A 23800-nucleotide genomic window follows, 5' to 3' on the forward strand; every position below is an offset into this window, starting at 1 on the left:
GAAAGATGTGGCAGTCTTCTCCCATAAAGATTACAGCCTAGGAAACCCTATGAGGCAGTCCTACTCTGTCCTATAGGGTTGCTATGAGTCGGAATTGGCTCGACGGCACCTAATAACGACAACAGCTGGTACTAAAGGACTACTTGGAGTATGTATACATCTCGTGACACAGTAATCTAGGTCAATATCGGAGAGCACTGCAGAGGGAGCCGTGGAAAGAGACGGGCGAGAGATAGAGGCAGGAGGAGGAGAACAGCCAGAGGGCAAAGGTCAGAACAGAAAAGACAAATGTGTAAATGGGAAACCAAAGATAGAAATGAAGTGTGGCCAGTGGCGTTGACACTAAAACAACCGTGGGCACAAGAAAGGTTACCGGTCTGATTTGAGTCTGGCCCTACCCTGGTGGTGCAGTAGTTAAAGCGCCCGGTTGCTCACCAAAAGGTTGCAGTTCGAACCCACCAGCTGCTCTGCAGGAAACAGATGTGGCAGTGTGCTTCCGTAAAAATTTATAGAGCAGTTCTACTCTGTCCTATATGATCACTGTGAGTCGGAATCGACTGTACGGCAATAGTTTTGGTTTGGTGTGGTTCTACTTTGATAATTTGGAAGCCTCTCTTGATTTTATGTACTCTAATGGTAGAAACTGTTCTTGTTCCATTCGATGTAGTCTGGACAACCTGGAAAACTCTTTTGAATTCAAGTACTTCACATCTGCCCCTACTCACCAGGGCCGAAATTGTGCTGAGCCTCTCTTGCCACAGCTGGAGTCCTGTCCACCCAGTCAGGTACCCAGGGCTCCCCACCCAGCTCCAATGGGGCAACCACCTGAGACATGGAAGGTGAATGTCCTAAGAGAGAGACGTGACAGGTGAGTGGCCAGTACTGGTCTGGGTGACCCACCCACAGACAAGAAAACAACCATTATAGCCTCAGAGGAGGGTCTTGCAGGAGTAGTCCAGTGGTCTCAGGAAGTAGTGACCATATTGGTACCTGCAGTTCCAGGCAGGTACCTGACATAGGAAATGTCAGCTAGATGGGGACAGAACCTGGGGCCCAGAAGTGCCTTGGCTCTGGAGAGAGACAGCTAGTCAGGGAGAAGGCAAGCCAGGTATGATCCATTGGGCTGACTGCATGACACCTTACTCTGTCCCGGCAAGTCTTTGGGGCTGCACAGGAACAGGAGATGGCTGTGCTCACAGCTCAGCCCTCATATCCACAATGTCTCCTCCAGGGAGCTGGGGAAGGAAGCAGTGCCCATGGTTCTGATGTAGGAAGATCAGAGCTGGCCTTGGTGCTGGGGAAAGACAGAGCCTAGTCCATGGCACTGGGGTGAGTGTGAGGGCCTTACCCAGTGAGGCCATGAGGGCAAGGTTGTCCAGCATCACATCACGGTACAGGAGTCTCTGAGCCTCATCAAGGAGTCCCCACTCCTCCTGGGAGAAGTACACGAACAGGTCCTCAAAGGTCACCTGCCCCTGCCACAATGCGAAGAGCAGAATGCATAAGCAGCATGTCTCCCAAAGACCCACATCCAGGCTCCATGCATCTGGCTCCTGCTCACTCTCCTTTTCAACTCCTCTACTCTGGGGAGCATCCAGGCCCCGGTGCCACTGGTGCCTGCTCTCTCCTCATGGTCGCACTGATCACTGTGTCACCCCACAGCAAGGACAGGAAGGTGGGCAGACAGACGCCATCTAAGCTCTGGGCCTAGCATGCAAGATCCCACTCATCTCCCACCAGCCAATTTCCTCAGAGTCCCTAAGACTGTACCTCACAAAAAGCCAAAGTTGGGAGGTGGAGCCAAGATGGCGGAATAGACAGATGCTTCCTTCAAGCCCTCCTTACAACAAAGACCCAGAAAAACAACTGAAACTAGTATATTTGTGACAAGCTGGGAGCCCTGAGCATCAAAGGTAAGCTTAGACAATGAACTGAGGGGCAGGGGTAGGAAATGGAGGTTCAGAAGTGGAAAGGAGTTACGGCCCTGAATCGTGGGGAGCACTCAGGCACCATTCCAGGAGCGGCAGTGGCGGGCTGGTACTAGCGGCTGCAGTTTCCTCAGGGAGAAGCAGCCAGCCACACAGCCTTCTCACACCTCTGGAACCTGAGGAGAATGGCGCTTTTGGCAAAACCTAAGTACTTGCGTATATTTTACTGCGCCCACCCCAACCACAAACCGGCCTCAGCGGCTGAATCCCTGGGCCTGAGATAGACCCTGGTGAGCACCTACAGCCATCCTCCCGGCCTTGGGGAAGGGAAAAATTTGCAAGTGGGGGGAAAAGATAATTTGCTAGCTCCATTAACCAGGGAAGCTCAGGACAGAAGCAGCTCCTGTCCAGGCATAAACCATCCGTGGACCTTGAGCACCTTTCCCTTCTGCATGGACCTGTGTGGGCCTATTTCGGGAGAATAGGCCCTTGTTGGCAAACTCCAACCATTTTGCTGTGTGGTGGAGAGGTGGGTGTTTCACGTTTGACATTGCTTTGCCTATTAAACAAGGTCCTCATCTACCCACATCAGGGACCTAAGGACTCATAGCTCCACTCAGGTCACCCAGCCACCCATGACAGGGGTCCAAAGATAACTGGTACCTCCTAGTCCTTACAACCAAAATCTTTGGGTGCCCATGGTCCCTCTGCAGAGCCCACCCACCAGCATGATCTAGGGAACAGAGACGCGTTTTCCTCAGAGACACTTGGGGGTCAGTTCTCAGCCCCCTGCCTTGTTCAGAGGGTGACCCCCTGCTGCAATCACATACCAGTATATACGCCAATCACCCCTGCCCCTCTAAGACTGTAGGACAGAGCCTGTACCACACACTTGATATCAGCTACCTGGAAACCTGAGCTGAATTCATACAAGAAAACTGAATGGACTCCTAGACTGATATATCTGATAACAGCTCTAGCCAGCTGGGGACAGGACACCAGAGCTACAAAGGTGAAAATAATCAAGCTGGCTCACTCAAGCAACCCATAGGGGTATACCAAAACAAAACAAAGCAAGCAGCTACAACACAGTAAACAAGCATAAACTAATACAGTAACTTATAGATGGCTCAGAGAAAACAGTCAATATCAAGTCACATAAAGAAACAGACCATGATCACCTCAACAGGCTCTCAAAACAAAGAATCCAGGGATCTTGTAGATGAAAGTGCATTCCTGGAATTACCAGATGCAGAATACAAAAGTTGAATATACAGAACGCTTCAAGACATCAGGAAGGAAATGAGGCAATATGCAGAACAAGCCAAGGAACACACAGATAAAGCAACTGAAGAAATTAGAAAGATTATTCAGAAACATAATGAAAAGTTTAATAAGCTGGAAAAATCCATAGATAGACAGCAATCAGAAATTCAGAAGATTAACAATAAAATTACAGAATTAGATAACTCAGGAGAAAGTCAGAGGAGCAGAAATGAGCAAGTAGAAGCTAGAATTTCTGAACTTGAAGATAAATCACTTGGCACTAATATATTTGAAGAAAAATCAGATAAAACAATTAAAAAAAATGAAGAAACCTTAAGAATCATGTGGGACTCTATCAAGAGAAATAACCTACAAGTGATTGGAGTACCAGAACAGGGAGGGATAACAGAAACTGCAGAGAAAATTGTTCAAGATTTGTTGGCAGAAAACTTCCCTGATATTATGAAAGATGAGAAGATATCTATTCAAGATGCTCACCGAACTCTTTTAAGGTAGATCTTAAAAGAAAGTCACCAAGACATATTATAATCAAGCTTGCCAACACCAAAGATAAAGAGAGAATTATAAGAGCAGCGAGGGATAAATGACAAGTCACCTACAAAGGAGAGCCAATAAGAATAAGCTCGGACTATTCGGCAGAAACCATGCAGGCAAGAAGGCAACGGGATGACATATCTGAAAAATGGAAGGAAAAAAATTGTCTGCCAAGAATCATATATCCATCAAAACTGTCTCTTAAATATGAAGGTGAAATTAAGACATTTGCAGATAAACACAAGTTGAGAGAATTCTTAAAACCAAACCAAAACTACAAGAAATACTAAAGGGAGTTCTTTGGTTGGAAAATCAATAATATCAGGTATCAACTCAACACTACAACACTGGGCAGAGCAACCAGAAGTCAACTCAGACAGGGAAATCCAAAAAAACAAAGCAAGATTACAAAAAAAAAAAAAAAGCCCAAAACAGGGTAACAGCGATGTTATTGTATAAAAGAAGACAACATTAAAATAATAAAGAGGGACTAAGAAATGTAATCATACACCTTCCATATGGAGAGGAAGATACAGCGATACAAAGAAATAAAAGTTAGTTTTAAATTTAGAAAAATAGGGGCAAATAATAAGGTAACCACAAAGGAGACAAACTATCCTACTTGTCAAAATAAAATACAAGGGAAAATACAGACTCAGCAGAAACAAAATCAACAACAACAAATATGAGGAAAGGACACTATATAAAGAAAATCTACTCAGCAAATAAAATCAAGTGGGAAAAAGAAACCGTCAGCACACAAAAAAAGACATCAAAATGATAGCACTACTTATCCATAATTACCCTGAATGTAAATGGACTAAATGCACCAATAAAGAGAGAGAGTGGCAGAATGGATTAAAAAAAAAGATCCGTCTATATGCTGCCTACAAGAGACACACCTTAGACTTAAGAGACACAAACAAACTAAAAGTCAAAGGATGGAAAAAAATTTATCAAGCAAACAATCAGAAAAGAGCAGGAGTGGCAATATTAATTTCTGACAAAATAGACTTTGAAGTTAAATCCATCAGACAGGATAAGGAAGGACACTACATAATGATTAAAAGAACAATACACCAAGAATATATAACCTTATTAAATATTTATGACAGGGCTGCAAGATACATAAAACAAACTCTATCAGCACTGAAAAGTGAGATAGACAGCTCCACAATAATAGTAGGAGACTTCAACACACCACTTTCAGTGAAGGACAGGACATCCAGAAAGAAGCTCAATAACGACACGGAAGATCTAAATGCCGCCGTCAACTAACTTGACCTCGTAGACATATACAGAACACTCTACCCAACAGCAACCAAGTATATTTTCTTTTCTAGTGCACATGGAACATTCTCTAGAATAGACCACATATTACGTCATAAAGCAAGCCTTAGCAGAATCCAAAACACTGACATATTACAAAGCATCTTCTCTGACCACAAGGCCATAAAAGTGGAAATCAATAACAGGAACAGCAGAGAAAAGAAATCAAGCACTTGGAAACTGAACAATACCCTGCTCAAAAAAGATTGGATTATAGAAGATATTAAGGACGGAATAAAGAAATCCAGAGAATCCAATGAGAATGAAAACACTTCCTATCAGAACCTTTGGGACACAGCAAAAGCGCTGCTTAGAGGCCAATTTATATCAATAAATGCACACATCCAAAAAGAAGAAAGGGCCAAAATCAAAGAATTATCCCTACAACTTGAACAAATAGAAAGAGAGCAACAAAAGAAACCCACAGGCACCAGAAGAAAACAAATAATAAAAATTAGAGCTGAACTAAATGAAATAGAAAACAGAAAAACAATTGAAAGAATTAACAAGACCAAAAACTGGTTTTTTTGAAAAAATCAACAAAATTGATAAACCACTGGCCAAACTGACAAAAGAAAAACAGGAGAGGAAGCAAATAACCCGAATAAGAGATGAGATGGGCGATATTACAACAGACCCAACTGAAATTAAAAGAATCCTATCAGATTACCATGAAAAACTATACTCAAACAAATTTGAAAACCTAGAAGAAATGGATGAATTCCTACAAACACATTACCTACCTAAACTAACACAAACAGAGTAGAACAACTAAATAGACCCATAACAAAAGAAGAGATTGAAAAGGTAATAATAAAAAAAAAAACTCCCAACAAAAAAAAGCCCTGGTCCGGATGGCTTCACTGCAGAGTTCTACCAAACTGTCAGAGAAGAGTTAACACCACTACTACTAAAGGTATTTCAAAGCATTGAAAAGGGCAGAATACTACCAAGCTCATTCTATGAAGCCACCATATCCCCGATACCAAAACCAGGTAAAGACACCACAAGAAAATTATAGACCTATATCCCTCATGAATGTAGATGCAAAAATCCTCAACAAAATTCTAGCCAATAGAATTCAACAACATATCTAAAAAATAATTCACCATGACCAAGTGGGATTCATACCAGGTATGCAGGGGTGGTTCAACATTAGAAAAACAATTAATGTAATCCACCACATAAATAAAACAAAAGACAAGAATCACATGATTTTATCAACTGATGCAGAAAAGGCATTTGACAAAGTTCAACACTCACTCATGATAAAAACTCTCAGCAAAATAGGAATAGAAGGAAAATTCCTCAACATAATAAAGAGCATTTGAATGGACTTGACGGCACTGGGTTGGGTACAAGAGCCAACATCACCCTAAGTGGAGAGAGCCTGAAAACATTCCCATTGAGATCGGGAACCAGACAAGGATGCCCTTTATCACCACTCTTACTCAACATTGTGCTGGAAGTCCTAGCCACAGCAATTAGGCTAGATAAAGAAATACAGGGCATCCAGATTGGCAAGGAAGAAGTCAAAGTTTCTCTATTTGCAGATGACATGATCTTATACACAGAAAACCCTAAGGAATCCTCCAGAAAACTACTGAAACTAATAGAAGAGTTCAGCAGAGTATCGGGATACAAAATAAACATACAAAAATCAGCTGGATTCCACTGCACCAACAAAAAGAACACGGAAGAGGAAATCACCAAATCAATGCCATTTACAGTAGCCCCCAAGAAGATCAAATACTTAGGAATAAATCTTACCAGAGATGTAAAAGACTTATACAAAGAAAACTACAGTATACTTTTGCAAGAAACCAAAAGAGACTTACACAAGTGGAAGAACATACCTTGCTTGTGGATAGGAAGACTTAACATTTTAAAAATGTCTATTCTACCAAAAGCGATCTATACATTTAATGCAATTCTGATCCAAATCCCAACGACATTCTTTAATGAGATGGAGAAACAAATTACCAATTTCATATGGAAGGGAAAGAGGCCCCGGATAAATAAGGCATTACTGAAAAAGAACAAAGTGGGGGGCCTTACTCTACCTGATTTTAGAACCTATTATACCGCCACAGTAGTCAAAACAGCCTGGTACTGGTACAACAACAGATACATAGACCAATGGAACAGAATTGAGAATCCAGACATAAATCCATCCACATATGAGCAGCTAATATTTGACAAAAGCCCCTAAACAGTTAACTGGGGAAAAGACAGTCTTTTTAACAAATGGTGCTGGCATAACTGGATATCCATCTGCAAAAAAATGAAACAAGACCCATATCTCACTCCATGCACAAAAACTAACTCAAAATGGATCAAAGACCTAAATATAAAATCTAAAACGATAAAGATCATGGAAGAAGAAATAGCGACAACTCTAGAAGCCCTAATACATGGCATAAACAGTATACAAAACATTATAAAGAATGTACAAAAAAAACTAGATAAGTGGGAGCTGCTAAAAATCAAACACCTATGCTCATCCAAAGACTTTAAAAGAGTAAAAAGACTACCTACAGGCTGGGAAAAAGTTTTTAGCTATAACATTTCTGATCAGCGCCTGATCTCTAAAATCTACATGATACTGCAAAAACTCAACTGCAAAAAGACAAATAATCCAATTAAAAAATGGGCAAAAGATAGGAATAGACACTTCACTAAAGAAGACATTCAGGTAGCTAACAGATGCATGAGGAAATGTTCACGATCATTAGCCATTAGAGAAATGCAGATCAAAACTACAATGAGATTTCATCTCACTCCAACAAGGCTGGCATTAATCCAAAAAACACAAAATAATAAATGCTGGAGAGGCTGTGGAGAGATTGGAACACTTATACACTGCTGGTGGGAATGTCAAATGGTACAGCCACTTTGGAAATAGATTTGGCACTTCCTTAAAAAGCTAGAAATAGAACTACCATAGGATCCAGCAATCCCACTCCTTGGAATATATCCTAGAGAAATAAGAGCCTTTACACGAACAGATATATGCACACCCATGTTTACTGCAGCACTGTTTACAATAGCAAAAAGATGGAAGCAACCAATGTGCCCATTGACGGATGAATGGATAAATAAATTATGGTATATTCACACAATGGAATACTACGCATCGATAAAGAACAGTGAGGAATCTGTGAAACAACACGGAGGAACCTGGAAGGCATTATGCTGAGTGAAATTAGTCTGTTGCAAAAGGACAAATATTGTATGAGACCACTATTATAAAAACTTGAGAAATAGTTTAAACTGAGAAGAAAACATTTTTTTGTGGTTACAAGAGGGGGGAGGGAGGGGGTGGGAGGGGCTATTCACTACTTAGATAATAGATAAGAACTACTTTAGGTGAAGGGAAAGACAGCACACAGTACAGGGGGAAGTAAGCACAATTGGACTAAACCAAAAGCAAAGAAGTTTCCTGAATGAACTGAATGCTTTGAAGGCCAGCATAGCAGGGGCAGGGATCTGGGGACCATGGTTTCAGGGGACATCTAAGTCAACTGGCATAATAAAATCTATTAAGAAAACATTCTGCATCCCACTTTGAAGAGTGGCGTCTGCGGTCTTAAACGCTAGCAAACAGCCATCTAAAACGCATCAATTGGTCTCAACCCACCTGGATCAAATGAGAATGAAGAACACCAACGACACGAGGCGATTACGAGCCCAAGAGACAGAAAGGGCCACATGAACCAGAGACTACATCATCCTGAGACCAGAAGAACGAGATGGTGCCCGGCTACAACCGATGACTGCCCTGACAGGGAGCACAACAGAGAACCCCTGAGGGAACAGGAGAGCAGTGGGATGCAGACCCCAAATTCTCATAAGACCAGACTTAATGGTCTGACTAAGACTAGAAGGACCCTGGTGGTCATGGCCCCCAGACCTTCTGTTGGCCGAGGACAGGAACCATTCCCGAAGCCAACTCTTCAGACATGGATTGGACTGGACAATGGGTTGGAGAGGGATGCTGGTGAGGAGTGAGCTTCTTGGATCAGGTGGACACTTGAGACTATGTTGGCATCTCCTGCCTGGAAGGGAGATGAGAGGGTGGAGGGGGGTAGAAGCTAGCGAAATGGACACGAAAAGAGAGTTTCATTAGGAGAAGAGTAATTGGGAGTGTGTAGCAAGATGTATATGGGTTTTTGTGTGAGAGACTGACTTGATTTGTAAACTTTCACTTAAAGCACAATAAAAAAAAAAAAAAAAAAGCCAAAGTTGGGCTCCCCTTTCTCCCTGAAGCCCTTAGTATCAGAGCCCTGGGGCTATCAGTTCACACTCCTTTCAATGTGCACCCCACTCTTTGTATGGCACCTGCCTCACATCTCTGGACCCCCACCTGTTTGGTGGCCTCCTTCCTGGGTCACTAGTAGTACTAACCCGACGACATGCCGATTCCCGTTCCTCAACTCCAGTCTACACACCATCTGCTACCTTTTATTTTATTTATAATTTTTGTTGTTGTTGGGAATATACACAGCAGAACATATACCAATTCAACGATTTCTACAGGTACAATTCAGTGACATTGATTCCATTCTTTGGGTTGTGCAACCATTCTTTTCCCAGTTGTTCCTCCTCTAGTAACATGAACTTGCTGCCCTTTAAGGTTCCTCTCTAATCTTTCCAGTTGCTGTTGTCAATTTGTCCTCACATACCCAAAACCAAAACCATTGCCTTCAAGTGGATTCTGACTCATAGTGACCTTATAAGGACGGAGTAGAACTGCCCCATTTGGTTTCCTTGGAGCGGCTAGTGGATTTGAACTGCCGATCTTTTGGTTAGCAGTCTGAGCTCTTGACCACTATGCCACCATGATTTCACATATAGTTCTTAAAAGAGCACAATGCTCAAGGCAGACATTCTTTATTAGTTAACATCTGCTACCTTTTAAACGTCTCCATCCTCAGCCCCTCTGCAGAATGCCGGTCTCGCGTGTCCAGCAGCCCACTAGGCACCTCTGCTTGGCACTCTCTGGAACAAGCCAGGCTCTTCATATGGCCAGAAATGAACTCATGTCCACGTGGAAAGCTACTTCTACAACTGACTGCTCACCTTAGTTGACACAGTATCTGCCCCTCCAGCAGGTAAGTCTGAGAGCTCTGGGGTTATCCCTGACTCCTCCCCTTTTCTCTCTCACATCAGAAAATCTGGTCAGCCCTACTTAAAAAAAAAAAAACAAAAAACCAGATCCAGGATCCAATTGCTGTTCCTACCTACAAACCCACTCCTCTGATTCATCCATTATCCCCCAAACCAAACTGAACCTACTACCATCGAGTTGATTCTGACTCATAGCAACCCAATAGGACAGAGCAGAACTGCCCCATAGGTTTTCCAAGGCTATAATCTTGGAATTGGGAATCTTGGGATCAGACTGCCACATCTTTCTTCTGCAGAGCAGCTAGTGGGTTTGAGCCACTGACCTTTCAGTTAGCAGCTGAGTGCTTCACCACTGCACCACCAGGGCTCCTTTCTGTTATCACCATGTACCTGGAATATCATAGTGGTCTCCTCCCTGGTCTCCCGGCCTCCACCTTCGCTCCCCCCACTGCACCCCACACTGCCTATTAAGGGAGCCTGTGAAGACCTAAGTCAGATCACCTCCATCCTCTTCTCCACACCTCCCATGGTACCCATGACCCTCAGGATAGAGGCCCAGCTCCTCAGCCTGCCATTTCAGGCCTGCCCTCTCTTCTCCTTTCCTACAGACAAAATAGAGACCTGCAGTTTCTTAAACACTGCCTTCTCAGTCTCACCTCCAAGTCTTTGCACATGCTGGCTTCTGTGCTAGAATAGCCTTCCACACCTTATTCCATTGGTTGGCAGAAATGGGAACCCCTCCATTATTACCCCAGGGCCTGGACTCAGGACCTTGGGCTTAGAGTTTCTCCAGAGTCCCTAGACCCAAGAGCTGGATGAGTAGCAGGAAAGTGTTCCACAACACCACAGTCCTGGAAAATATTTGACTGGGGACTTACAGTCCAGATACCCTCCCCTCACCTGTTTAGGATCCATAGTTATTTCTGAGTTCATGGGGACCTGTGGGAAGACAGAGGCTGTGAGAGGCAAGCAATCCTGGAGGAGGTCTACAGACTCAGCACTATCCCCTACTCCGGCCCTGCCCTGGAGCTAAATGGCTTATTTTGGGCTGACTGGACCCCCTGTGCCTCTGTGTTCTGGGGCACCTCTTACCAGCTGTTACCTTGGGCTAGGTATCAATCTTCCTGTTCCTCACTGTCTCGTCTTCACTGCCCCTCCCCTAAAGTCTGTTCTCCCCAGAGCAAACTCTGGGATACTTTCAAAACCCTAACTCCGGTCATGTCGCTCCTCTGTTCACAACCGTCCATGGACCCAACGGCCTCAGGATGAAGGGCCAGCGGCTCAGGCTGCCATTCCAGGCCACACTCTCTTTTCCCTGCAGACCCTAGAAGGACCCCTGGTCTCCGGAATTCTCCCGTTGTGTCGCACCTCCAAGCCTTTGTAAGCGCTGGTCCCTCTGACTGTGACGTTCTTCCCCACCTCAACCCACTGGCTGTCAGAAATGGGGACCTCACCAACGAGTGTCACACTGTCCTGGACACAGGGGCCTGGGCTGCAGTGACGTGAGCAGGGGCCCCTCATTCGGGGCTTTGGGATTCGGAGGTCTGGGCCGGGACCGGCGGGGACGCAGCACGCACCTGCGCGGGGCTTATCACCGCGGCCGCCGCCATCCGGGTCTGGGAACAAGGATAGAGGTGGGAGTAAGGGGGGGCGGGCGACAAGGGCAAGGATCGCCGAGGCTCAGACCCGCCTCTGTGCAGCGAGGACAACGCCTCCTCTCGTGTCTTCCCCTTCCTGTCACCTCCGGTCGGAAACAGCGATCCGGAGCCTCGGATACACTGGATTAAGCCAAAATTAAACAAAACTTCAAGAAGGGCACCGGAAGTCCAGTTCTAACGTCTATGGAACGAAAGGAAACGCCTCTTTCCTGAGCCTTCATTGGCCCAAAGCCACCTGGTCGCACGACGCAGAGTATTCGGGGTACTGTAGTTCCCCCGGAAACACCGGTGGCATAGTGGTTAAGTGCTAAAGCTGCTAACAAAAGAGTGGGCGGTTTGAATCCACCAGGCGCTCCTTGGAAACTTTATGGGGTAGTTCTACTCTGCCCTATAGGGTCGCTATGAGTCGGAATTGACTAGACGGCAACGGGTTTGGGTTTTGACTTTGGTAGTTCCCACAGTGCGTGAAGTGGGGCGCCCCTCCTGAAGTCCAGGGCCACTGCTAAACTGTACAGCCAGAGGCGTTGGGAAATGGCATCCTGTTTCTCTGAGGACAAGGCGAGGCTTCGCTTCCTCTTAAAGGGGTTGTGCCCGTTTCCTGGGAGTGCACTTTACTGTAGTCTGTAGCCAAAACCAAAAACCAAACTTCTTGCAGTGTAGAAGATTCTGACTTATGGTGACCCCAAGAGTTACAGAGTAGAATCACCCAAATATTTGTTGTTATGTGCCGTCAAGTCGATTCCGACTCACAGCGACCCTATATGACAGCCTAGAACTGCCCCATGGGACTTCCTAAGCTATAATCTTTGCAGAAGCAGATCGCCAAGCAGCCGCTGAGTGGGTTCAAATCGCAGACCTTTCGTTAGCAGCCCAGGACTTAACCACTAAGCCACCAGGACTCCTTCTATTAAGATTAAAGCTAAGAAAACTATGGAGCAGCTCCTGAGCCGGAATGGACTCCACAGCAGTGGCTTTTCCGATCCACCTCAAAGTTTGTCGTTCGTATGGGAACTACATTACCCGAAAGGCGATGCGCTGCGCAGCAGCCGGCTGAACCAATGAAGATTTTTCGTGCGTGCAACAACTGCCAGGGCGGGACTTCCACTGTTGTCATCGGGGCGACATTTAGACTTATGTCGAGTTCGCGAGCGCCATCTGAAGCTCCGTCGCGCTGCGTTGCGCCTGAGGTAATGGGAGCGGGAGCCGCGAAAGGATGTGTTTTCCCCGTTACAATAGGGGCGGGCCTGAGGGGCGGTGGTGGTGGCGGCGGCGTAGCCCCGAGTGACCGAGGGTCCCGCCCTGGTCGCCCTCCGCTTCAGGCCCAGCTCGGTCCACAGGCTCGTATGGCGGCCGCCGCGTTGGTGGACCCGCTGCTGGTGGGCGTTCTGCTCCCCCGGCCCTCACCTGCCTGGACCCCCGAACCTAAAGCCACGAAAGAGCTAGGCCCACTCAGGTTCTGTTTGTTCAGCCCCGGTGCCCAGTACAGTGGGGCGCTCGTGGGTGGGGTCCCCCTTCCTGACCGCCAGCGGTATGCAGCATGGGAGAATGTTTTAGGAAGAAGGACCAGCACGTGCGAAGGCTTGGAGATCTCAAAGCTGAAGTCTCCTGTCTGCAAAGAACGGATTTTGAGAGGAAGATTCCCACGTGGAATGGCAGCCTAAGCAGCGGGACCTTCCTTTTGAGGGAACTAGTGACCTTGGAGGGTTGTGAAAAGAGGAGGGACTTGATCTGTGTTTCCCAAGGTTTCCCAAAGGCTGTTCGGGGGTAACAAAAGGAGAAGGGAAGTCGGGGATGATGAGGGCAGAGGCAGGGAGACCTGTGCAGAGAGATCTGGACTACAGACTAATAAAGAGTCCTGGGGACTGGACCATAGTGGTGGCAATAGAGGGGGAAGGTTGTTGTTGTTGGGTGTCTTCAAGTCGATTGGGACTCATAGCCACCCACGTGACAGAGTAGAACCACCCCATATGGTTTTCTTGGCAGTCATCCTAACAGAGTCCTGGTGGCAAAATGGTTAAGGGCTCAGCTGCAGACCAAAAAATTGGCAATTCAACTTACCCAGCGGCTCTGCAGGAAAGGACCTGGCAATTGCACCATCATGAAGATAAGGACCCCATGTTGTTCTTGTGCCGTGGAATAGATTTTAACTCATAGTGACCCCATGTAACATTGTACAATTGCTGCATAGGCTTTTCTAGGCTGTAATCTTTAAGGATTACAGGAGGGACGAGTCCCTGGAGAAGGACATCATACTGGGTAAAGCCGAGGGTTATCGAAAAAGAAGAAGGCCCTCAAGGAGATGGATTGACACAGTAACTGCAACAATGGGCTCAAACATATCAACGATTGTGAGGATGGCGCAGGACCAGGCTGCCTTTCTTTCTGCTGTACATAAGGTGGCTATGAGTCAGAGCCGACTCCGTGGCATCTAACAACAACAATCTTTATGGGAGCAGATCACCAGGTCTTTCTCCCGTGGAGCCCCTGGGTAAGTTTGAACCATCAACCTTTTGATTTTCAGCCAAGTGCTTAACCAGTGAGCAACCAGGGCTCCTACAGAGGAGGAGGAGGGGTCAAATCTCCAATGGATTTTAAAAACTGAACAGACAGAATTTTCTGCCTCATCAGGTGTGGCTGTGAAAGAAAGTAGGGATTGAGAGACCATCCCGATTTGTTTTGTTTTTCTGAATATATGGAAGGATGCAGATGGGAAAGTTGATGCAGGGAGTAGGTTTCAGGGAGATTCTTAGAAGTTGGGATTTGGACATTGGGATTCAGAGAGTGAAAGTGTCACGTGGACAGCTTACTTACTCATGCCTAGAATTCTGGGGAGGGGTGGGGGGTCTGGGCTGGAAATATCCAAGGAGTGGTGGATGGTGGACTGGACCAGGGCAAAGCCTGGGACTCATATTCAGGAGGAAGTATCTTTAGGTTTGTTATTTCAAATAGACCCTGAGGTGAGGGAGGGGAGAGGTGGACCTGGAGGGAAAGGCTGCCTCCAGAGGAATCTGTGGTGCGGAATAGCTCTGTCTGGTGTCTGCAGGAGTGGAGGCCTACTGGGTATAAGAAACTGGGACTAGGTGGAGACTAGTGTGTGGGGTGGTATAGATTGGCCACTCCAGGATCAGCAGGCAGGAATGGCCACTTCTGTGGAAAAAAGGAGAGATCAGCCAGGCACATGGTGCCTAAGCTCCACCAGCCCTCAGGGCAGGAGGTGTGACCAGCTGGCCCAATGGAAGAGCCCTCAGCAGGCTGGCCTGCAGGGAAGTAGGTAGCAGGCAGCCAAGCTACCAAACGTAGTGTCTACTCATTCTCCCCAGGTCCCCAAAACCAAACCTATTTCCATCGAGTTGATTCAGACTCATAGTCACCCTGTAGGACAGAGTAGAACTGCCCCATAGGGTGTCCAAGGCTGTAATCTTTACAGAAGCAGACTGCCACATCTTTCTCCCATGGAGCAGCTGGTTAGTTTGAACACCCGACCCTTTGGTTAACAGCCGAGCATTTAACTGCTGTGCCACCAGGGATTCTCAGGCCCACATCCTTCATTTAATAACCTGTGAATTTATGAAAACACTTATTTAGACACTCTTGTTGTTGTGGGTGCCATGAAGTTTATCCTGACTCATAGTGACTCCATGTGACAGAGTAGAACTGCCCGATAGGGTTTTAGAAGCTGTAATCTTTATAGGAGCAGATGGCCAGGTCTTTCTCCCACGGAGCTGCCGGGTAGGTTCAAATATCAACCTTTCAGGTAGTAGCCAAAGGCTTAAGTGCTGCACCAACAGGGCTTCTTTGTGCTTTGCCCTAGACACTTCTTTATTGCTTCCCACAGTCTAAATAGCTCTCAAGTTAATAAAAATTCTTCTAAATATGTAAATTTAGATAAGCAATTAATAGTGTGTGGATTTAGCAAGTTAAAACTATACAAGCATTTAATAATTGTTTAAAACCATAACATACTGCTAAGCACTTGGATAAAATCAAACATCTTACATATCACAGTTTCTTAAATAGTTAGAATGCGTGTAAAAAACACTCATCTTCCAAACCCATCAGTTCAGTTGCACCGAAACCATTGACAAAAAAATGAATTATGTAGACAGTAAGAGACCATATAGGAGTCTATGGGCAGCGCAAATGGTTAAATGCTCAACTACTAGCTGAAAGGTTGGCAGTTCAAACCCACCAGAGGCACCTAGGAAGACAAGTCTGGTGATCTGCTTCTGAGAGGTCCCAGCCTTGAAAACCCTGTGGAGCGGTTTTACCCTGCACACATGGGGTTGCCATGAATTGGAGTCCACCCCATGGCAACTGACTACAACAGAGTCCACATGAACGTTGTTTTTCTCATTTTCCAAGGGGCATAGGGACGTCAAATACTTGTCCAAGGTCAAGTTACCTCTTTGGTAAGAGGCATCACTGAGGGCTAAGGCATACTTGTAGACAGTCAGGCTTATTGTTACTCCAGGGTAGGGCAGGTATGAAAGGCCTTGGATAAGGCTTTGGGACCCTACCTTGGTTGCCTGCTTCTCATGGCCTTGCTTTTCCGTAGGTTCCCATGGCTGCAGAAGCACTTACAGACTGTGCAGAGGTAAGTGGAGGGTGTACCAGGCCATCATCCTCCTGGACTTCTGCTTACATGGTCCCTGGATTAAGGGGTTCTGGGCTTCTGTGCCTGCCACTCTCCCTACCCTTCTCAGTGAACACCCTGGAAGGTGAGGTCACCCAAGGCCCACGGCTCTGAATCCATGTCAGGGCTTATATGTTGTTTTTGTTGTTATGTGCCATTGAGTCGATTCCGACTCATAGCAACTGCATGTGCAACAGAACGAAACACTGTCTGATCCTGCATCATCCTTAAAATCAGTCATTTCTGCGTTTGAGCCCATTGTTGCAGCTACCGTGTCAGCCCATTTTGTTGAGGGCCTTTCTCTTGTTTGCTGACCCTGTACTTTACCAAGCATGATGTCCTTCTCCAGGGACTTGTCCCACCTGATAACATGTCCAAAGTATGTGAGACGAAGCCTCACCATCCTTGCTTCTAAGGAGCATTCTGGCTGTACTTCCTCTAAAATAAATTTGTTTGTTCTTCCGGTAGTCTATGGAATATTTAATATTCTTCGCCAAGACCATAATTCAAAGGTGTCACTTCTTTGTTCTGCCTTTTTTATTGCCTGCTTTGACATGCATGTGAAGCGATTGAAAAGCGCTTAGATCAGGCGCACCTTAGTCCTCAACATGACATCTTTGCTTTTTTACACTTTAAATAACTCTTTAGCAGCAGATTTGCCCAGTGCAATACATCATTTGATTTCTTGACTGCCGCTTCTATGGACGTTGCTTGTGGATCCAAGTAAAATGAAAGCCTTGACAACTTCAATTAAAGTTGAAGATTGAAGTTGTCAGGGCATATATATAGATAGTCCCATTTCCGGCAATAAATGGAATGAATTGTAGAAGATATCACAGGCACAGTGATCAGCATTGAGAAAATGCTTGGGAGGTGAGGCTGAACTGAGAGTGCTCATGCAACCTCAGTTGCCCATTACATCTTTGGAAACAAGCAGGAGGCAGGCCTGAAATGGCAACCTGGGGAGCTGAGCCTCTGTTCCAAGGGTGGTGGGAGCCATGGAATATTTGTTTGGAGCACAGTAAGGAGGTAATCTGACCCAGTCTTAACAGCTTCCCCTGCTGCAGAGTAGAGAATGGCCTGTGGGGTTGAGGGTAGAGGCAGGGAGGCCAGGTGAGTGTTAGTGGTGGCTGGAACAGAGCAGTGGCTGTGGAGGTGGGAATCGTGGTTGGACTCTGCGTCTGATTTTTTGTTGTTGTTGTTTAATTTTGGTGAAAATATACACAGCAGAACATACACCCATTCATTAGTTTCTACACGTACAGTTTAATAACCTTGGTTACATTCTTTACATTGTGTCACCATTCTTGCTGTCTCTACCCGTACTGTTTCACCACCATTGACTTAGACTCATCTGAGTCTATTTTTTTATTTAATTTTATTTCTGGTGAGAATATACACAGTAAAACCTGCTCCCATTCCGCACTTTCTAGACATAATGATCAATGACATTGGTTACATTCTTCATGTTATGTAAGTATTCTCATTATTTCTGTTCTAGTTGTCACTTCTGTTTACTTTATCTTCCTGCCCCCTGACCTTCTTGTCTATGCTTTAACATAGCTGTTGACCCTTTGGTCTTCTGTAGATAATTTTTTTTTAAAAAACACAATATTCAAGGGTGACAGTATATACTTTTTGACCTAAACTGTTACTTATTTTAAAGGTGACTTCAGGGAGTAGTTTTAATCCAAGGTTTGAAGAGCAACTCAGGACCATCGTCTCGGGGACTCCTCCAGCCTCAATAGGTCCAGTAAGTCTGAAATCTTTAAGAATTTGAAGTTCTGTTCCATATTTTTCTCTCTTTTCGTCAGGATTCATTTATTGTGTTCCTGATCAGAGTCATCTGTATCAGTTTTTAAAGTAGGCCCAGAGCAGACTTTCTGATGTGGTGGGTGGGAGTAAGAAGTGGAAGAGTCAGGGAGGGCCCCGAGGTGGTTGGCATTGGTTGTTGGAAGCAAGGAAGTACCATCTGCTGGGATGGGAAGTCAGTGGTGTTCTAGAGATGCCCAAGTGGGTTTGTTGAGTGGGCACCTGGACACACTAGTGTGGAGTCCAGGTAAAGGGTTCAGATCAGAGACACCCACAGGGTAGCTGGTGCATGGGCCAGGATAGAACTGGGGATTAGAGTTAGAAAGGGAATCTTTAGGTCATGGTGGCAATACCTCTAGGGAACAAGGGAGGGAAGTACTAGGGTTGAGGACTGGGCCTCTTGCTTGGACACCTGGGGTGGGGGAGATGTGCTTCATAAAGATGAGGGAAAGCCGTGATCATGGGGAAGGGGTACAGGAGAGGAGGGTCTCATGCATGGTCAGGGCTCCCAAGGGGAATGGACATGAGGTGGCTGCAGAAGCCAAGCAGTAAGTGAATGTAACAATGAGGTCAGCCCCTTCACTTATTCACACCACAATGGGGCTATCAGGCTTTTATTCTGAGCCTTGGTGGGGCTTGGAGAGTGTCAGTCAGGTGGATTCGCTGAGAGTCCAATGGGGTCACCTGGAAGAATCACTAGGCCTGGTTTGGGAGATATCTTAGCTAGTGGTGCTATAGCAGAAATACAGGTTGGTGGCTTTAACAAGCAGAAATTTATTTTCTCACAGTTTAGAAGGCTAGACGTCCAAATTCAGAATGCTGGCTCTAGGAGAAGGCTTTCTGTCTCTGTCAGTTCTAGGAGAACGTGCTTGTCTTTTCAGCCTCTGTTCCTAGGTTTCTTGTGGATCGTGTGGAGTGTACCTTCTCCGTTAGTCCTTGCTTGCGTAATCTGCTCTTTTACATCTCAAAACAGATTGATTTAAGATAGACTGTATATTAATACTGCCTCGTTAACAAAAACCTATTCCTAAACGAAATTATAACCACAGACTTACCCCTTGCAGTAAAGCTAATTCTGACTCCTAGAGACCCTATAGGACAGAGTAGAACTGCCCCATAGGGTTTCCAAGGCTGTAAATCTTTACAGAAGCAGACTGCTGCATCTTTCTCCAGCAGAGCTGCTGGTGGGTTTGAACCACTAACCTTTCTGTTAGCAGCTGAGTGTGTAACCACTGTACCACCAGGTATAGGGATTAGTATTTACAACACATATTTTTGAAGGACACAGTTCAATCCATAACAGGAGACAGGTGGGCCTGGAATCCCAATGAGAGTTAAGTGGTGAGAGAGAAGCTGAGATTGGCAAGGGGAGAGCTCTGCAGCCCCGAAGAGGGAGGGGGCCCATGGCATTTGAAATGTGCTTATGGTTCTAGGTGGCTGAGGATAAAGAAGGAAAAGGGCCAGGCAGGGGTGCCTTTGGAACAGGGCTGGGGCTGCCTCTGACAGTGGGGACCATTGGCAGTCTGGGACAAGTTGGGTTTCTGACTTCATATGCCAAGCACACTCTGGATGCCGTGTGCAGAGGGGCATGTAGGGAGGCCAGGGAAGTGTGTGTGGTTTGGTATTGGGGTGGAGGTAGGAGTGTGGAGTTGGAGATGTCGGGAGATGTGGTGCCAACAGCAATGTGCACCCATGTGACAGAGGAGAACTGCCCCTTGGGGCTTCTCTTCTCACCCGTGGACTACGATAGGATCCCAAGTGAATTGTCTGGCAGGGGAAGGGTAGAGTCCTGATTTTAGATGTCATCTTTCCTGCCCACCCACCTATTGCTGTGGGCTGACTGGTCAGTGGGAACTGAGGAGAGAATGGGCAGCAGGGAGCTCTCGTCAAGGGGGCGAGCTGGGCAGGAAGACGAGCAGGGGTGGATGATTGGGGGTGCCTGGGGAAGGAGGCTGAATACCAACTCAACATTAACTCAACTGTCCACATCCCGGCAGGGCTGTGTGACCTTTGAGGACGTGGCTTTGTACTTCTCCCGGGAGGAGTGGGGGCTCCTTGATGTGGCCCAGAGACTCCTGTACCATGATGTGATGCTGGAGACCTTTGCACTCATGGCCTCACTGGGTAAGTCCCTCACACTCCACCCCTGTGTCCTGGACTGGGCTTTGCCCTTCCCATTTTTCTTAGGGGCCATTCTGTCCTTCCCAAAGCTGTTCCATGGGCATGCCTTCCTTCCATAGTTTCCTGGAGAAGGCACTGTGGGTGAAAGGGCTGTGTTCCCTACCCGCTTGGCTCCCCCAAGCTGCCTCAACACCTGCTGCTTCAAAGCATTGCAAGAAAGAATTTGGGGGTCATGAGCCTTAACAACTGACCTCATGGATCTCACCCTGCCTAGTGACACTGTGTGGCTCCATGGCAGTTTCATGTCCCAGGTTCTCCCTCCCTCAAACTAACACACACTGAGGTGTGCCCATGCCAGCAGTTAAGGCACCAACATGGTCACTACTTATCTGACTTACTCCTTTAAAACCCTCCTCCGAGGTTCTTCTTGTAATATTTAGTTTTCAGTCCTGTGGTCTGTCATGGGTGGGTCACTCTGTCCCAGTGCTGCCCACTCACTTGTCCTGTCTCTCCCTTAGGACTGGTATCTTCCAGGACCCATGAAATCACCCAGCTGGAGCGGTGGATGAAGCCCTGGGTGCCTGACCGAGAGGCCACGGCCCCAGACATGCCAAGAGGTATTTGGAGGGGTCCTGGCCCCAATAATTGGGAGCTGGGGGAGGGTGTAAACTCAAGGAGGGGCTCAATTCATACTAGGAATCTTTCTAGTGTGCCTCATTTTTAAGTGCCAAGGCAAGTGGCCATGGCTGATTTCCATCTTTCCTTCCCCAGTCACACACATATCATTTCTATCCTGAGTTCTGACTCAGGCCTACCCCGCACCTTTCTGTCTTCCATGTCTCACCCGTTCCTCTCCACTGATCCCTCTGTAGTGCTCCCTAGCACTGACCTTCACTTAATGTGTCATGAAATGCGCACATATCCTTAAATAGTCCTGGAACACCACCTACCCAGCTAGAGTGATTTTCTTGGGCATGGACACACTCTTCTGCAAAACCCTCACGTGTCATTTATAGGCAAGTCCGGGCATAAAGCCTCTTGGAGAAAAGTGTGTTGAAGGCCCTATTTCTCCTGAATGTGCTGCCCCCATCCTTGTGTCCTTGCTGTTTGAGAGGCCTCTGTCATCTTGTAAAAATTGCCCAGCCCTTGCTGCACAGCGGGCCCTTCCTCACCCTGGCCTTGGCCCTCTCATTCTGCCAGCAATGCCATGGACTCATTACTGGGTGTGTCAGACATAGGTCTTTGGTGTGGCTTCCCCATCTCACCATCATCAACTTGTGCTTTACCAGCAATTCTCTGCTTTCAGGTTATTGGCATGGAGTGGAGGCTGAAGAGGTACCTTCTAAGGAGAGTGTTTCTGTAGAAGGAGTGTCACAGGTCAGGACTCCCAAGGCAGTTCCATCCACCCAGAAGACCCACCCTGGTGCACCATGTAGTTTCGTCATCAAGGAGAATGTGCAAGTGGTTGTGCATCAGGGAACACGTCCGAGGAAGAAACCGTACACATGTGGAACATGTGGGAAAGGGTTCTGGTTCCGTGCAAACCTTCACCAGCACGAGAAGCTGCATGCTGGAGAGAAAGCTTTCAGTAGAGAAGAGGGCCAGTTATCAGTTTTGGAGGGTGGCAGCATTCACCTGTCAGAGAAGCCCATCCAGTGCAGAGAAGGTGGGAAAAATGTCCTGATCAGCTCAAATCTTCCCAAGCATCAGGGGACACACAGCAGGGGTGAGTCTGTGAGCTCTGAGTGTGGGGAGGCCTTCCACACTGGAAAAAAGCATTACAAATGCCACGAATGTGGGAAAGCCTTCAGTCAGAAATACTTACTTGTTCAGCACCAGAGAATCCATACTGGAGAAAAGCCCTATGAGTGCAGCCAATGTGGGAAATCATTTAGCAATAAATCTAACCTTCATATACACCAGATAATTCACACTGGAGAAAGGCCTTATGAGTGTAGTGAGTGTGGGAAAGCCTTTAGCCGCAATGCTGACCTGCTTCAACACAGGAGAGTTCACACAGGAGAAAAGCCGTTTACATGTAGTGAATGTGGAAAACCCTTCAGGCATAATTCCACACTTGTTCAGCACCAGAGAATCCACAGTGGAGTAAGGCCTTATGAGTGCAGTGAATGCGGGAAGTTCTTTAGCCACAACTCCAGCCTCATGAAACATCAGCGAGTTCACACTGGAGAAAAGCCTTATGACTGCAGGGAATGTGGGAAAGCCTTTATCCACAAGTCAAGCCTCATTCAACATCAAAAACTTCACAGTGGAGAAAAGCCTTTTAAGTGCAATGAATGTGGAAGATTCTTTAGTGAAAATTCCAGCCTCGTTAAACATTGGAGAGTTCACACTGGGGCAAAGCCTTATGAGTGCAGCGAATGTGGCAAATTTTTTCGCCACAAGTCAAGTCTCGCTAACCATCGGCGAATTCACACTGGAGAAATGCCTTATGAGTGCAGTGACTGTGGGAAATCCTTTAGCCAGAGCTTCAACCTCATTCAACATCAGAGAGTTCATACTGCAGAAAAGCCATTTACATGCAGTGAATGTGGAAAACCCTTCAGGCATAATTCCACACTTGTTCAGCACCAGAGAATCCACACTGGAGTAAGGCCTTATGAGTGCAATGAATGTGGGAAGTTCTTTAGCAACACCTCCAGTCTCATGAAACATCAGCGAGTTCACACTGGAGTAAGGCCATATGAGTGTAGCGAATGTGGGAAGTTCTTTAGCCACAACTCCAGCCTCATGAAACATCAGCGAGTTCATACTGGAGAAAAGCCTTATGACTGTAGGGAATGTGGGAAAGCCTTTAGCCACAAGTCAAGCCTCATTAATCACTGTAGAGTTCATACTGGAGCAAAGCCTTATGAGTGCAGTGAATGTGGGAAATTTTTTCGCCACAACTCGAGCCTTGCTAAACATCGAAGAATTCACACTGGAGAAATGCCTTATGAGTGCAGTGACTGTGGAAAATCCTTTAGCCAGCGCTTCCACCTCATTCAACACCAGATAGTTCACACTGGAGAAAAGCCTTATGACTGCAGGGAATGTGGGAAAGCCTTTAGCCACAAGTCAAGCCTCATTAATCATTGGAGAGTTCACACTGGAGAAAGGCCTTATGAGTGTAATGAATGTGGGAAATCGTTTAGCCAAAACTCTACCCTCATTCAACACCGAAAAATTCACACTGGAGAAAAGCCTTTTAAGTGCAATGAATGTGGAAGATTCTTTAGTGAAAATTCCAGCCTCGTTAAACATTGGAGAGTTCACACTGGAGCAAAGCCTTACGAGTGCAGTGAATGTGGCAAATTTTTTCGCCACAACTCAAGCCTCGCTAGACATCGGCGAATTCACACTGGAGA

General features: G+C 46.3%; 2 protein-coding genes across 4 annotated transcripts in view; one reads left to right on the forward strand and one right to left on the reverse strand.

Annotated features, from left to right (window-relative positions):
* ZNF772 (zinc finger protein 772) overlaps positions 1–13008 on the reverse strand; it is a 26598-nt gene extending 13590 nt beyond the window's left edge. For 2 of the 3 annotated variants that reach the window (XR_010323287.1, XM_023543604.2), the window contains exons 1-4: positions 11786–13008; positions 11109–11147; positions 1349–1475; positions 726–848 (exon numbers count right to left, since the gene is read on the reverse strand). Coding sequence is in view for 1 of the 3 variants with exons in the window: in XM_023543604.2 (XP_023399372.2) it covers positions 726–848; positions 1349–1475; positions 11109–11147; positions 11786–11818 (322 nt within the window). In the remaining 2 variants the exon portion in view is untranslated. The remainder of the gene's footprint in view (positions 1–725; positions 849–1348; positions 1476–11108; positions 11148–11785) is intronic. The other variant, XR_010323288.1, reaches the window with a different exon arrangement.
* The window catches only part of LOC100662452 (zinc finger protein 17), a 17247-nt gene continuing 5386 nt past the window's right edge, over positions 11940–23800 (forward strand). Inside the window, 6 exon segments of the mRNA XM_023543629.2 lie at positions 11940–13053; positions 16422–16460; positions 18166–18252; positions 20309–20435; positions 20951–21049; positions 21739–23799. Coding sequence (XP_023399397.2) covers positions 12871–13053; positions 16422–16460; positions 18166–18252; positions 20309–20435; positions 20951–21049; positions 21739–23799 — 2596 coding nt within the window. The 5' untranslated portion in view covers positions 11940–12870.

This window comes from Loxodonta africana, chromosome 11 (assembly GCF_030014295.1).
Source record: "Loxodonta africana isolate mLoxAfr1 chromosome 11, mLoxAfr1.hap2, whole genome shotgun sequence".
NCBI lineage: Eukaryota > Metazoa > Chordata > Mammalia > Proboscidea > Elephantidae > Loxodonta > Loxodonta africana.